The sequence below is a fragment of the Neofelis nebulosa genome, chromosome 10 (assembly GCF_028018385.1).
Source record: "Neofelis nebulosa isolate mNeoNeb1 chromosome 10, mNeoNeb1.pri, whole genome shotgun sequence".
Lineage (NCBI taxonomy): Eukaryota > Metazoa > Chordata > Mammalia > Carnivora > Felidae > Neofelis > Neofelis nebulosa.
The window spans coordinates 67,880,632-67,897,165 of NC_080791.1; the positions used below are offsets into that span (position 1 = coordinate 67,880,632).

At 49.2% G+C, this 16,534-nt stretch overlaps 1 protein-coding gene across 3 annotated transcripts in view; it reads right to left on the reverse strand.

The window, feature by feature from the left end:
• The window catches only part of GALNT18 (polypeptide N-acetylgalactosaminyltransferase 18), a 351,823-nt gene that overhangs the window by 143,523 nt on the left and 191,766 nt on the right, over positions 1 to 16,534 (reverse strand). For all 3 annotated transcript variants that reach the window (XM_058688252.1, XM_058688250.1, XM_058688253.1), the window contains exon 3: positions 14,313 to 14,479. In XM_058688252.1, the coding sequence (XP_058544235.1) occupies positions 14,313 to 14,479 (167 nt within the window). The remainder of the gene's footprint in view (positions 1 to 14,312; positions 14,480 to 16,534) is intronic.

Below are 16,534 nucleotides of genomic sequence, written 5' to 3' on the forward strand. Positions count from 1 at the left end.
ATGTTCTTGTCTGTGAAATGGGCTTGATAATAATACCCAGCTCACATGGTTGGTCGTAGGGTTAAATGAAGTAACACATCAAAGATGCTTGGAAAAAGGGAAAGTTCTTGTTAGTATTCACTTAGGCTAAGATTATATCAGCCTGGGGGTGGGTATAAATTAAATGCATGGGAAGACATTTATTCTGATGACAGAAATCCTAAATAGCTGTGTGCTCAGCCACACTCTGTCCAAGGAAGGGGTATGATGCCTTCCTTACGACTTTGCAAACTCGCTATTCCCATCTCTCTGTGCCCATTTTCGTTCAATCATCACATTCATTGTGGGGCACAAGGCACTGGGGGAGGCCTCTTGGGGAAGAGAGAAAAAGGAATCAAAGAAGAAGCCTCCATTCAGGGCTAAGTTACTTCTGAGTCTGCTTCCTCATCTGTAAGATGAAGAGAGATACCAGAAAAATTAAGACAGTGTGTAAAAGTGTGCAGCACCGTGCCTGGAACACAGTAGGTGTCCAATACATGATCGTTCTGACTCCTTCCCTAAAGTGTATTAGAAAGACACAAAAACAGAGGCAAGTTCTGTCTTTTTCTCCACTCTCAAATCCATTATCCAAATCCCATTCAACCTCCAAGGCCCAGCTCAAATGCCAGCTCTTCCAGGAAGTCCTCCCAGAATGACCTTGACCTCTCCCTGGGGCTCCTCAGCACTCTCTCCTGTCACCTGTGGCTGGTGGCACTTACCACCACATTGTGTGTAACGGCTATTTGTTTACGGTATATCATCTGCACCGGGCTGTGAGCTCTCTGGAAACAGAAACTGTTTCGACCCATTGTTGCATCACTGATGCTGAGTGTGATGCCTGACACACGAGAACACACTCTGTGCATGTTTGCTGGATGAATGAGTGCAGACAGCAAAGCACTGGAGCAGGGTTGCTCTCTAGCTGTGTGCCACTGGGAAACTCACATACCCTCTCTGGATCTTTTGTCCCTCCAGTAAAGTGAGGGGCTTGCACTACATTTTAGGGTTGCCTGCTTCAAGTTGCCCAATGCCCCACTAGAGAAGCCCATCTAGCAAGGAGAGCAACCCACAAAGTGAGCTAGGTCACCCACCCTGTTCCTAGGTCGGGTGCTGAGTGGAGAACTACCTCCGGCAGGGCGGCAGAGGAAGGAATGGAAGTCACAGTATGGGGACCAGGGACGGGAAAACAAAGGGAGGCACACGTCTCGTTTGCCGGGCCCTGCCCTCTTTGGTTAGACTAAAATCAACACCCTGCTTCAGCAGCACAGAATGAGTCAAGAGTCAGCCTTGGGGCTGTCTAGTAAACATAGCCTTCCATTAGTGGTGGTTTGAACGAAACCTTCCTGCTCACTGATCTGACAAACCTGGGGTTGTTTTCTATTCCAGAGCTTCCCTCCCTACAATTCTACTTACATCTTGAACTCCCAAGGCATAAACATCTAAAAACAAGGAGAAATGAGGCATCTCTACATCTCATCTCATCTCTACATCTGTGCCAAAGGGGGGCTGTAGAGTCTGTCTACTTGACTAAAGCTTATCAGAGGCAAGAGCCACACCTGGTTCACCCCTGCCTCCCCAGCAAAAAGCTTGGAACCTGCTTCTCCATTTGTTGAATGAATGCATGTCAATGGCTGCAGAAACTCCAAAGGCACAATTCCCTGTGGACCTGAGCAGATACGTGAGGCAGTCCCTGGAAAAAAAAAAAAAAAAAAAAAGAACTTGTTCCCAATTTAGGGCCCTTAGGTGTAGAGTAGAGCCCTGGTTAAAAAAAAAAAAATAAAAAATAATCTCTCCCCCCAATCACAATAAGAGCAGATTTCTAGTGATGTGCAGTGTAGGTAGGTCCACACCTGCTGTTGTCATCTGCACTGGCTTCTACCACACCCCAGCCCTCACACCCCAATGGTGTCTGCCATAGAACCTTCCACCATGACATCAAACCATAGCAGCACCGGCCTCCTGGGGGCTCTGAAGTACCACACAGGACATATCTGGACGGCGGCTGGGGTGGCCACAAGCTCTAACTCTTGTCCACACGCTCCTTTTTCTTTCCTGGTGTTGCTGGAGGACACCTGGGTTGCTGTGTGGTCTGGGGCTGCCTTTCAGAAAATCAGTCTCACTAGGAGGCATTTCGGACTCCAAAGACTTAATATCAGCAGCGGTTTTAAGTGTTTGGGAAAGCAGAGGGATGATCTCAGCTTGGCCGTAGTGTCTGCATTCACGGTACCTACACCGTCAGTACCGGTCTGTCTTTACAAGCTGCTGAGCGAGATAGGCTGGACAAGGAGACATCTCCTGTGGGCCGCACTGCGGGCTGGGGTAGTGTGACCCTGGCCTTTCCCAGAGACAGTTGGACTCCCAGCTGCGGCAGCAGGGCCCCTCACCCGGGGGCAGAAGAGACTGCTCCTGATCTCCTCCCATACTCGCTCAGTGCTCCAACTCCAGGAAATTCTCCCTCAACAGATGGTCATACGGCTAACTGCTTGACGAAGGCTTTCCTGTATTTGGTTCCTGCTGGCTCTGTTAATCAAATGCTGGTCATCTTGTCTCGTCTGTAAAGCAAAATGGTCCAAAGTCCCCCTGCTGCAGACTGCTTACAGGGAGCTCCTGAGCTAAGGAGGGCATGTTATTTGCCCTCCTGGGGGCTCTTCTTGGGAGGCAGGGAAATATGTTGGGGAGTTTCTGATTCCCTAAGTCAGCTTCCTTTATCAGCAAAGGGGCCCAGGACGAGTGATGTGCTACCCACACTACTGCGAGACTCAGGTAGACTTGGCATGCTGGGACCCTGGCAGAGTGGCTGGTGAGGACAGAGAAGAAGATGGCAACAGGCAGAACTGGAGCTGGAGAAACTGACTGAGCTCTGGGGCTTGTCCAGGAGGCGGTGTCAGCAGGGGCTCGGCACATCCCGGCATCACTAAGGATGCTCAGCCCCCAGGTTAGGGGAAGGCAGGTGGATCAGACTAGTGGAGCAGGGCCCCAGCCAGGGGGTACCAAGAGCAGGGGCAAGCCTCTCAAATAGGAGGGTTGGCCAGGCTAGATGGGAGCCAGAGCCCAGCTCAGGGGGTAAGGGCTCCATCCTAGGAGGGAATGGCAGACTGGTAGAGCACAGAGGCAGAAGGTCCAGTGTAGGACCAACTCAGAGGAAGTTAAGGAAGGCTGGGGTGTGGAGGGCAGCAGGTGCAGGGGACACCCCCAGGCTGCAGCAGCTCTGTTACAGCCATGCCGTCCACCGTGGGAAAAAGACACTGCTGTTATTCTCCGCAGAGTCAGCGCTGGCTGGGCTATTAGCACATGGCCCTTTGATGTGCATCACAGAAAAGTACTCCCCCTCAGACTCCCAGTTTGAAAAGGCATTTCTGACAGACTCATATCAGGATGCATGGCTTAGCGAATGGAGATCGTGGGCTAGATTTAAACCCCCCACTTGCCCCTTGTCTGGGTGCCCTGGTCAAGGGCATAGCCCGCAAAACCACATGTGGTGGCTCTACAAGGATTATTCAGAAACAGACACAACTGAAATGGCCAGAAATATTTACCCGATTCCTTTCCACCACCATGGCCACTGGCCGAAGCATGTCCCAGTCCTAGGATCAGGGCTTGAGTCGGGCAGGGAGGGGTGGGCATTGATCAGGGCTTGAGTCGGGCAGGGAGGGGTGGGCATTCACTACCCAGAGCAGCCAGGAGCTCACAAGTCATACGATTTCCGTGGGAGAGGGCTGGACAACACCTGAGCACAGGAATCCGTATAGTCTGGCCAAGAGTAAGCCTCAGTCTGGGGGCAAACAGTGTGGCAGGCAGAGCAGCCCCAGGCAGCACAGGGTAAATGTGAGAGCCTCCAGGACCTCTGCAGAATTCATTATGAGGCTGCCTCCATCTTGAGGTTCCCGGGTGCCTGCTGCCAGTCTTATGGGTGGGCTATTCTAGTCACACCAGTCAGAGGCATGGGGGTGGTGGTGACAAGAAGCCTTCAGCTGAGTGGGCCGACAGCCCATGTGCCTGGCTGTATAAACACCTTTAAGCTGCCTGAGACTTGGTTGTAATTAGATTAGCTATATGGGATTCTTTAAGCTCCATAAAGCACAATACTGTCAGACCATTCTTTTCCTCTGCTTTTTTTTTATTTTTGCAATTATTCCAGCTGCATGCAAAGCTGTTGGTATTTTTACAGCTTGGAATGAGTATCTCTTGTGTAGGACAGCATCTTTGAAACATTAAACAATGATTAGGCAGCCTCTGGGCCAAGGGATGATGGGGTCTCCACAGGGGGTGGAGGGGGACCCAGCAGCTGGTGGCAAGCAATCTGGGAGTTCTGATTCTACTTCGTCACTACTCTGTGATTTTCTTACCACCGATTAAAAATAACAGTGACTCACAGTTGTGCAATGACTTGTCGCTCATCACAATCGTGAAGGTGGCTCCAGGTAGTGGTGGAAGTGGCTCAGCCACTATCTGTGGGTCTTGCCCCTCCCCACCCCCGCCACTACTCACAGAAGCCCAGTGTGATGGACCGAATCTGCACACCCCCCAGATCCATACGGTCAAGTCCTAATCCCCAACATTATAGTATTTGGAGGTGGGGCCTTTGCGAGGTAATCAGGGTTAGATAAGGTCATGAGTGTAGAGCCGCATGATGGGATTAGTGCCCCCTTATAAGAAAAGACACCAGGACTTGCATTCTGTCCACACATAGGCAACAGGGAAAGGCCATGTGAGGACAAGCCAGAAGGCAGCCATCTATAAGCCAGGAAGCAGGCTTTCCTCAGACACTGAATCTGCCAGCACCTTGATCTTGAACTTCCAGCCTCCAGAACATGGGAAACAAATGTCGCCCGGTCTATGGTATTTTGGTACAAAACACGGTACATGGTGTAAAAGCCACCCAAATGGAGTAAGACACCAGGTGCACCCGTGCGTGCACACATTGCTCACACACGTTCACACCGCATCAGCGCACGTTCACCGGGTCACAGCCACTCACTCACACACGTGCGCACATAGACACGCCAGGTTCTCTCCGTTTCAAATGAAATAGGAAGCTGCCCCTCTCACGAGATGACCTGAGCACGGTTCTTCAGTTTCCTCTCAGTCCCGACACAAGCCTAGCCGCCTCCATGAAACACGTCTCCTTCCTACTGGACCCGGGCAAAGCTCCAGCTGAGGAGACAGCCACTCCCTTCTCTTAAGTTCCTTCTTCGCCTCTTTTGCTGGCCCTGTTGCCCAATGCCATTCTCTCTCCAGAGAATGAGGCCAAAATTCCATTAATTCTTTTGGAGTCCGAGATCCACGGTGCATGAGAGGCAGCCTGTTTAATGGTTGAGGGAGTCAGCTCAGAAGCCAGACAGCCTGGGTTCAAATCCTATGTCTGCGTGACTTTGGACAAGGAACTTGTCCTCTGTGCCTGTTTCCTTATTATATAGAATGATTTTGTAATGGTTCTTACCATTATCATACAGCACTGATTAATTTATTAAAAAAATCCTTAGAAAAGGCTCTGGCACATGTTAAGTGCTCACTGTGCTGGTGCTGCCTGATTCGGACTTCATCTACCCAGAAGCTCTGGGAGTCACTCTGGTCAGAGGCCCAGGCCTGGAGAAGTGAGGGTCAAAGCCCAGTCCTGGGCAGAGGCAGCCCACTGAGCGGTGGTCTAGCCGGGGGCATGGAACACAGCCTGAGGAACCACTCATGTCCACACTTGCCAGCTGCCCTTCACTGAGGTAGATCCAGGACCTGTACCTGGGAGGGGTCTGGGGGAGGCTAATCTATGCGAGACTCTGGGACACAGGTCTACCATTTCATTTAGCGTGGGGGCGAGGGGGTCATCCTGGATTTGACCTACCCTCTGCAAGAAGTAATGGGGTGGGCTGCTGTCAGGGGAAAATCAGACACGAAGGAACCTATGTCCACATAGTTGAGCACAAGACCAGCTCCTGGTGCCAGTTCTCATGCTGTTCCCACCCCACGTGGGGGCCTTACCTCCATGATGGTCTTTCTCTCCAAGAGTGGACTCATGGGCTCCCTTCTGATTAGGAGGCTGTCCAAAGCTTATTTCTAAATTAAATAGTCCCACTCCTCCACAAAATAAAAGAAAAGCCCCCGGCCTCCCAGCAGTGTGATGAGTAGAGAGACACGGGTTCCAGGACCAGAGGACCTGGGTTTGAATCCCCATCTAACCATGGCTTGGCTATGACCTTGGGCCGTGGTCACTTTTTATTTTCACCTGAGACTTAGCTTCCTCCTCTACGGAAACGGAGATGGTAACCACACCTACTTCCCTAAGGGATTGTGAATGTCCTTTTGTAACCAGTTTTATTGAGTGACTACTATGTGCTGAGCACTAGGCTAGTTGGTGGGACACTGAGATGAGTGGCACCCTAACACTGGTCACCCTGGCTAACCTGTGCTAAATTTCTCACTCTAATTTCATGAGTAAATAGCCAGTAAAAATAGTATGTGAGGGAGGCAGTCAGAGCCTGTGTGAGTGCTAAGGTGAACTTCCTGATCCAGCTGGCAGGCAGAGTGCAGAGTGATGGAGGGCTTTCTGGAAGCGCTACCAACTGAACAGTCCCTGAAGCTTGATTTGGGTGAAGGGGGTGGGCTGTGGGAGGACAGTCATTCTCAGAAGAGGGCTAAGCAAGGCAAATGGTCCGGAGCACCATAACGAAACCAAACCTGCCTGGCCTTGGCTGGGCTTCCACAGCCATATAAAGTGCAGACAGCAGGAAGACTGAACACGGGGCCACGTAGTAACACAGCATGGGGTGGAGGAGAGAGCCCTCATGAGAGTCAGAGGACCCGAGGTCCTACCTTAGCTCTGTCACCCACATACTGTAGGGCCCTGGCAAGTCTCGGTCCTACATAGGTCCTCAGTTTCCTCCCAAGAACCAGGTGGGGTTTGCCTGGTCTTCTGTCTGTCTCTCCAACAGCATGGTGGGGGAGGGACAGCCCCATTTACCCTGTCTGTGGAGGCTGCCTGGTTCTATGACTCATGCTGCCAACATTTGTTGAAGATTTCAAGCAAACGTGACCAGTGAGAAGGCTGCATCCATGAACGAAAGGTATGCATCACCCAGGAGAGAGACCATCCAGCTTCAAGGGTGTGAGGTTCTGGCAACTGGCCATTCTGTTGTTGGAGGGCAGAAGAGGACACACATCAGGCTGGGTGAGGTTGGCCAAGTCACTGCCAACCAAGAGCAGACTGAGACCTCCAGGGAATAGCATTCTTTTCTTTTTTTTTTTTAATATTTATTTTGAGAGAGAGAGAGAGAGAGAGATCATGCCAGCATGAATGGGGAAGGGGCAGAGAGAGACAGACACAGAATCTGAAGCTGGCTGGCTCCCGGCTCTGAGCTGTCAGCACACAGCCCAATGCAGGGCTCAAACCCACAAACCATGAGATCATGACCTGAGCTGAAGTCGGATGTTTAGCTGACTGAGCCACCCCAGCACCTCAGGGAATGGTATTCTTAAAAGAATATTTGATATTGCCATTGCTTTGATATGCTTCTAGTCACAACAGTCAGATTCATTTTAAAATTTCAAATAGCATGAAAAGAAGGGTGTATGATTTTTAAGTTTATCAAAAGAGGACACGAGTTAAAAAAGGAAACACAGAAAGTGCAGAAAAGGAAATGGTTTTGGAAGTGGACGTGGCTGGATTGTGGAATATGGTGACTCTGGAACAGCCGGTGAGGGGACCTGAAAAGGCTCATGTTCATTGAGCACCTGTCCTGTGCCAGGCACTGGAATACCTGCGTCACATGAATGAGCTCACAATGGGGGAGAGGCAAATGCTTAGCTGTGTGCTAAAGTACTAGCACAAAGTAGTGGCCATCAAAAACCTGTTGAGGGAATGAATGAATGAATGAATGAATGAGTGAATGAAGTGAATGAACAAACAGGTGAATGCCAAGAATCAAAGGCAGGGATGATTCTATCAGCTGCAAATGCTGGTGCTTCCCTCCCTCTGGAGGTCCATAAAGGTTAAATCATTCAGTCCCAGATAAAGACTTTGGCCTATTGGGATTCACTGAGAGCATGGTAATTAAAACCAGGAGGCTCACAGCCGTGTTCCCACCATTTCTTGAGATAACAGTATGAGGAGCCAGGGAGGGAAGACATTGTCTCAGAGCTACAGGGCAGGTAGGGCATGGCCTACCCTGGCAGGAATGCCTGCAGACATTGGGTAACATTGAAGGGAGGAGGCTTGGGGTCAGCCACCTGACTCTGTGCATAGGACCTGAGTTCAGGCCAGGTTGGGGGTAACAGCAAGAGAAGCTCTGCATCCTGCCCGCCATTCACGTCATCTCCCTGGGATGCAGCAGGGAGGTCCCAAAGGCCCCACCGGGGGAAGAAACGCTCCAGCCAGCAGTGCCTGCTGCCTGAGGCTTGCTCTGGGGGAGCTTAAATGCCTGTTGTCCCAAGGTCCTCAGCTGCAGTACAGATGAGGGACAACAGTTAGAACAGTGATTCCCAGAGAATGTCCCACTGCATGAGAATGCTCTGGGAAGTTTACTAAAATGCAGATTCCAAGCCTTGCCCCAGACCTACAGAATCAAAATTCACTGATTCATTCAATCACTATTTAGTACATCCCTGCAAGTACCAGGCACTATTCTGGGCACTGGAGACAGAGCAATGAACAAACCCCAAGTCCCTGTCTTCATGGAACTTACAGATGGGTAGAGCGAGAAGGTATAAATAAATAAAGGAAGGTAACCAAGTGAGTACAGTATAACAGATGTAGTAATAGGTGCTGTGGAAGAAAAGAAGCGAGGAAGGGATGAGGAGTGACAGGGGTAAGGGCTGCCACTTTAACCAGGGTGCTATTTTAAAGATTTGAGCAAAGGCCTAAAGAGGCAAAAGAAGAAGCTGTGCGGCAGTAAAGGCCTTCCAAGTGAAGGGAGCTGCAAGTGCAAATGTCCTGAGGCAAGAATGCGCCTGGCGCGAATCTCTGTATTTTTCATCAAGCTCAAACGCTAAAGTCTGAGACCACATTAGTAGAATGACCACATCTTACACAGGAGCCGCCCCCTGAAAGAGTGGAGCTTGTTTGGGATATTGCTAAGGAGGCAGAAAACAGGGACTCAGACTCTCATACAAGGACCATCTGCAGAGCCTCCAGCCCTTGGCTTCTGAGGGAGAGAGCTAAAGATCTAGAGAGGCTTGGATAAAGAAGGCAGTCATTGACGGCCCCTTTCCTGTGTTTGTGGAAACACAAGCCTGACCCCAAACAAAAATGCCTTCAGACTCTCAACTATAGAGAACAAACTGAGGGTTGCTGGAGGGGAGGTGGGGGGTGGGGGGATGGGCTAGACGGGTGATGGGCATTAAGGAGGGCACTTGTTGGGGTGAGCCCTGGGTGGTATATGTAAGCGATGAATCACTAAATTCTACTCTTGAAACCAATTTTTTAAAAAAGGCAAAAGAAATGCCTGTGGAGGAGGGGTTTGGGGGACACGAGGTACCAGCACACACACAACGTGTGACACTGCCTGGGGAGATGTCCCGAAGGCTCTATACTCCCGCTTCATTTAGAGCTGCAAACACAGATGCCCCTTCCATCATGCCTTATCGCATTCAAGCCTCTGAACAACCCCTGAGGTAGGAATTCCATGTCCCAGTTTTACAGATAAGAAAAATAGGGTTCACAGAGGTCAAGAGCACGTAGCCAGGAAGAAGCTAGGAAGAGCTGGAACTGAAAAGCTGGCCAAAGGCCCATTTCTGCGTTCTTCCCACCAGAGCATACTGTTTCAGGAGGGAGAGAAAAGCAAGAGTTGCCTTTAAGTAGTGGTTACACATCAGCTGTTATTATTACTGTTGTTGTTGAAGTTGTTGTTATTGTCATTTAGACTCACCCTGGGGGCACCCTTCACACCTTGCAGCTTACATGGCCCTTTCACTGCCATTACCTCACTGTCACTCACGTCCATTGTCATTATCCTTGGTGACTATGGGGCGGGCAGGGCAGGGCCTGAAATCCCCACAGGGCACATAAAACCAAGGCAAGGACCCACGGCCAGGAAGTGGCAGACCTGAGACCAGAAACAGGAGTCCTATTAGGTTTCATATCCTTTTATTTATTTGCAGGACTCTCTGATGTCAGGGGCTAGATTCCCGTCATGCCCTTGGCCTAGGCTGGGTGCCCCATAAACATCTGTGGAACTGTACTGACTTGGCCTGACATGAAATAAACATCTCGCTCTGTGCTGAGCGAGATGATGCCCAAGAGAAGCAGGTCCCAAATGGAGCCTGAGCAGGAGGATATCGTCCTAGCCACCTTCCCCCAAGTCGGGCTGGTCTGGTCTGAAGGGTCCTTAAGCCCTTTGCTAAGCATGATGGCTCACCTCTTTCAAGGGCCACAGTCTCCAGGGTTTTTTCTGCCCTTCTTGAGAGCTCAGCTCAGACTGGTCTTGAGGAGACCCATTCCAGATCACCTCCCTGCCCCATTCCACACAGGGCAACCCCAGCTGCCACCAGTCCCCTTCCCAACATGCCCCCCACCCACCCAAGGTCTTGCAAGCTATAGGGTACTGGGACTGAGCACTATTACTCTGCCAGCCTACTGGCACCCCTTCTTGTACCCCTCATTGCCTCCAGCTATCTCCCTATTCACCCATCTGCTTCTCCTGAGTGGTACAGAGATGGGCCCTTTCTTCCCAGAGGCAGCCCTCACTTCTGTGCCCGGGATCCCCTCCTCTCCTCCGCCGTCAGAGGCCTTGTTCCACACCTTGGCCTCAAAGGCCACAGGCAACCCCCCCCCGCCCCCACCCAGACCAATGGAATTACCAGAGCCAAGAGATGGCCACCCAGATTGTGTAAAAGCTCCCCGAGCAATTCTAATGTGCAGTCAGGGTCTTGAGAACAACCTGCCTTTCAAAAAAAGAAATACAATACAATACAATACGATACAATACAATACAATACCATACCATACCATACAGTGCAATACAACTGAATAACATAAACCAGACTATAATAGAAAATATCACATTTTCTATTGATATCACAATATCAATATTGTTTCTTAAAAGTTTTGTTTCAATAGTGTGTGCTATTGTATGAGTGTGAGTAGGTGTGTCCTCCTGGGTCATGATGTACACGTATTTCTTACTATAGATTATGGTTAAAATTTGTGTAAGTGTGTGTGTGTGTGTGTGTGTTTGTGTGTGAAACATTGCTCCAGAATCATTAGAATCTGATTCTCTCTTGCAGCCAAAATCCCTGACAGAGAAAAGCTACCTCCCTGTCTGCTCTTCATCTTTAAATGGCTTCCATAGCTCCCATCCCCGATACTTTCCTAAAGCTTCCTGCTGCACCTTCCAAATACGGAGGCTTCTTCCCAGACTCTGCGTCCTCCCACCTGTCTGTGGGTTCATTCAAATAAATGACTCTCACTTCTGGAATTCTCTCTGTCCACAGAATCCATCATCCTCCAGATTCTCCTGCCCTTTCCCGTTCCGTCTCTCACCAGCTAACCCTCTTCCTCCTGACTCTTTAATGTCTCACGCTCAGTATTCTCTCAAGCTTCTATTTTTATTCTTCCCTCTTTTCTTTGCCACCATCTCCTCCCAGGCAGTGGCTTCAATTATTCCGTGCATAAGACTCCAAATTCACGTTCCCACGGTTCCGTCTCTGGAGCTCCAGCTGTGTAGTTGGCGAGCTATGTGGCAGTCTCCTGGGAATGCGGGGGCGGGGTGGGTAGGGGTAAACACTGATGGCCTTCAATTTGGTCATTTGCTTGACTGTGTCAGGCAGGTGAAGCAAACAGGGACGATTATTATTCCCATTTTACAAAGGAAGAAATGAAGATTCTGAGACGTCATGGTCACTCATCCAATGGTGGAGAGGACCCTACAGCCCATGTCTTGAGACTTCAGAGTTCTTTCCCTTCACATCATGGACTGGAACTCATGTGTACAAGAGCAAAGCTACATCTTACTCATTAAACCAGAGGTTCTCAACCAGAGCTATGCAACACAGCCATTAAGAATGCTTTTTACTTTTTTATTTTTGTTTTAAATGTTTATTTACTTAGAGACAGAGCGTGTGTGCACATAGCAGGGGAGGGGCAGAGAGAGAGACAGAGAGATAATCCCAAGCAGGCTCTGCTCTGTCAGCACAAAGCCAGACTCGGGGCTTGAACTCATGAACTATATCATGATCTGAACCGAACCCAAGAGTCAGATGCTTAACTGAGCCACCCAGGCATCCCAAGAATGCTTTTTAAAACAGAGATGGCCAGTTTCCACCTCAAACTTACTGAATTAGAATCTTCTGAGAGAGATGTTTGTTTTAGCCTTTATATTTTGAAGTAATTACAGATAACACAGGAAAGTACACAGAAATGTACAAGGAGGTTCCACACACCTTCACCCGGCCTCCCACAACATTAACATCTTACACAACTACAGTCCAATATCACACTGTGATATGATGTTGCCCCCATCCACGGAGCTTTTCAGATCTCTCCAGTAAGATGTGTACCCATTTGGGTGTGGGTATGTAGTTCTGTGCAATTTTGTCACATGCAGCTTTGGGTAACTACCACCACAGTCACGATTCTTAACTTTCCCATCAGCATACTACTCCCTAGAGCTCAGGGTTTGAAAGCTTCCATCCTTGAAGAGCCCCACCGCTCCTTCTCCTCCCTCTCCTGGGAAGGGACCATCATCCTCAGAGCCACCCTGGCTTGAAAGTAAGCCATAATTCACTAGCCCTCCTTTGGTTCATCTGCCCATAGCCTATTAGTCAAGAGATCCGGAAGATGCTTCCTTCATAATATCTCTCTGGCTAGTATCTTGCCTTTGATCCTCATACCCACCTCTATAGCACAAGAGAGCCTAAGGATGCCTCGTGACTGGGGGATGTCCTCACCCTTGAAAGGATGGCTCATTCATCCCTTACCTTCTCACATGTAAGAGGAGAGGGGCCAGCAGGCCTGGGTGCAGCAAGGTAGGGTGCACGGGTGGGCTAGTCAAGCTGTTCGCCACTCGCTCAGGCATCCATTCCATGGACACAGGCCAGATAATAGCAAGTAGCCGTGAGAAGCAGAGGCTGGGCCCCTTCCTGTCTCCTGCATTAACAATCACCTTTAAAACTATGCTGCCTGTTTGCTACCACTCTCTGATGTCTTTTCCTCCCTTTACAACCACGGAACAATTAGAGTCAAGTGATCCGTAAGCACTGCCCTTCAGAAAGCTCTGAAATCCGCTTCACAGCGCTGCTCTACACTTCTTACTACATGGTGATAAAATGAAAAAGAAAATTTGCTTATTGAGATTAAATATATTTCAATTATCTGATATGTTTCAGCTTTAATTGATAACAAAACACAAATTGCCCATCTGAATTTCTCATTATAGCAACGATTCACTGGAAAATTTACTACCTGACACCAGAGAAAGCACTAAAGATAACACAGGCTCAGTGACTCTCTGATCCTGTGCCCTAGCAGTCTAGTATTTAGTATCGTGCATTATCCAAAGCACATCCATATTAATCATCCTATCAAGAGCACTGGTTTTAAAACCATCTCCGTACCTGGTCTCTAAGTTTGGAAAATGTTATGGGGTGGTTGGTATACGTAGGTATCAGAGGTCCCAGAATGTGCCCCAAGGGAAAGAGGTAGCTGGTAGCATGGCTGGAGAAGGGGAGAGAGAAGGGGTAAGGGCTTCAACAAGTGTTTGTGGGCCACCCGAGGCTTTGCGAAGGCCGGATGGAACAGGGAGCAGGGCATCCAGCAAAGAGGACAGACTTTTTACAGCTCTGTTGCTGGTACCATGTTACACGCCCACTACCAGCCCCCACTACCAGACCACTGCAAACCAGCACCACACCCAGCACCATCAACATCTCTGCTATCATCACCACCACTGCTAAGACAACACCAACAATCTTCCAGGAAGAGGCCAAGGGATACCACAAACTGAAATGATGCTTCACAGAAAAGAGTCACTGTGCACGTCGTGCAATGTTCACTGTGCATGTGGTGGGGGTGGGGGTCAGGGCTCTTTATCCCACACTGCACTAGAATGTTAGAGGAGAGAGTGGACAGCCAATGAGGAAAAGCTTAGGGACCAGGCCCCTTCAAGATGCAGAGAGGGTACACCTATGGAGTGAACCTTCCAGAGCCGGGACCATCAAGAATCTCTCATCTCTGAAGCAACATCTCATTGAAGGAGCAGTCAGAGAGAGCCTTAAAAAATGAGAACTGCCCCCCCAACAGAGGCTCAACCCTCTGCTGAGATGTCAGGCACAGAGCAGGGTGCAGGGCTCAAGGGAGTTTAGGCACTCACCGTTGCTGCTGTTGTCATCCACCAGGATGATCTCCTTGAGCAGGTGTGGAGGTGTGCGTTCAATGGCCGAGTGGATGGAGCGCAGTAGCACTGAGAGTGCTTCGTTGACGAAGATGAACACGATGCTCACTTCTGGCAGGCTATCGGGGAAAGAGAGGTTGCGGCACCTACAAAGAAGAAAAGCCAGGCTCTTAGATCTGTCCGTGACTCAGATGCGGGGCACCCCAGGTGCTGACCCACCCCATGTCTTGGCTCCAGCTTTGCTGGAGGGCTCAGGAGTCCAGATTCTTCCCAGGGCCTCTTCTTTAATACTTAAGACAAGCCCTAAATATATAACAGACAGGCTCACAACCATTAAAATGGATTTGTACCACAACAGAGTCTGGATTTGTCAATAATCATCCCAGCTTAATAGTTGTGCCGTAAACACCCAGTGTAGTACCTGGAACACAGCAGGTAGTCACCGAGTGTTTGTTAGAAGAATGGCTCAATCTTTCTAAACCCAATAGGATAGAAAATGCGACCAAAGGAAAGTCTTCGTTTTTTCAAAATGGCAGCCAACATCTAGGTAAGAGCAGACCTTAGATGATCTTCTTTGGGAGAAAAAGATGTGCCCTTCCAGTGACTTCTGCCAGAATCCACTCTGTCTCACTGCAGAAGGCATACTGCCTGGGCCTCTCCTACCTCTCATTCATCACCAGGAACCAGACTCCAGACCAGGTTGAAGCTACAGTCAGAGTCTCTACACAAATGAGGGACAGAATGACAGGTCTCGTCTCATTTCACAAAGGAGGTCACTAAGGCTCAGAGAGATTGAGTCCCCACCGTGAATCAGCTGCCAAGATAGAATCACACTATGGTCTTCTGACATCTATACCTGGTTTTTCCCTCAGGGAAAGATGGTTGCTGGCGAGACTACCTCTAACTGTCTCATTTCCCCCTCTAGTTGTCCTGAAACCCTGAAGTCATTTGGAGGTCTCTTTCCCAAATGACTTGGAGCATAATCTTAAAAGTCTACATGCTATTCCCAGCAGGGGGAGGAACACACAAGTACTGTAAGCATCACCTTTATGGGCAAGAAACCATGGTGGGTGCCCTGCTCGGGCTGAAACGAAACATTATTCCAGAAGGCATGGACTCCTGTCTTCAGGACAGTTGAACAGAAGGGAAGAGCAGCAATTATAGGCCCTGGGCTCAGAGAGGAGGCTGTCTACTCCCATCACCTGCCACTGGAGGCTCCAGGGGTTCAGGGCTGGTGACCATGGTGTATGGCTCCAAAGTGGGAGGTGCAACCAGGTTAGAACATGCAATAATGAGCATAATGGTACAGAGCTTCTGCTTGTTGGCAATTAAAGTGCTGCAGGATAGGAATGGGCCTGTTCTTCCTTAATGAGGAAGGCTGCAGGATAACCAGGGCTGAGCAATTTGGAGAAATCACCGTGGGGCCCCAGCCTGCTTAAGAGCAGGAGATTAATAAACTAAAATCACCGTCTCTATGGTTACCAGAAATTTACAGAAACTTCTCCCATTCTATTTCCAGCTCTCCTTCTCTCTCACCAAAGAGAGGTGGGGGAAGGAAAAGAGTTGAGCCTCTTCCCAAATCTGTTTCATACTTACAATTTCTTTTATTTTATTTTATCTAATTTTTTTTAATTTATTTTTTAATTTACATCCAAGTTAGTTAGCATATAGTGCAATAATGATTTCAGGAGTAGATTCCAGCGAGTCATCCCCCATGTATAACACCCAGTGCTCAACCCAAGTGTCTTCCTTGATGCCCTTTAACCCATTTGGTCCCTCCCCCTCCCCCACCCCCCTCCAGCAACCCTCAGTGTGTTCTCTGTATTTAAGAGGCTCTTATGTTTTGTCCCCATCTTTGTGCCCATGTTATTTTCATACTTAAAATGTTAATAAAACCACCAGGTTAACAGACTTGCATCGTAGAAGGCATTCATTCTTGTATTTAATGGGATAAATATTTATTGAGCTTCTTCCATGAAGCAGGTACTATTGTAGGCAATAAGGGCACAGCAGGACAAGGACAAAGTACCTGTCCTCACGGCACTTACACTTCGACAGGGGAAACAGGTCAACATGGAAGCAAACAAATGATATAATTTCATATAAGTACTGAGATGAAAAGTAAAGCAGGGTAAGAGGACAGCGTGATGCCTTGGCAGCTGTTCCAGAAGGAGTTGTCAGAAGAGGGCTCTGGGAGGAGA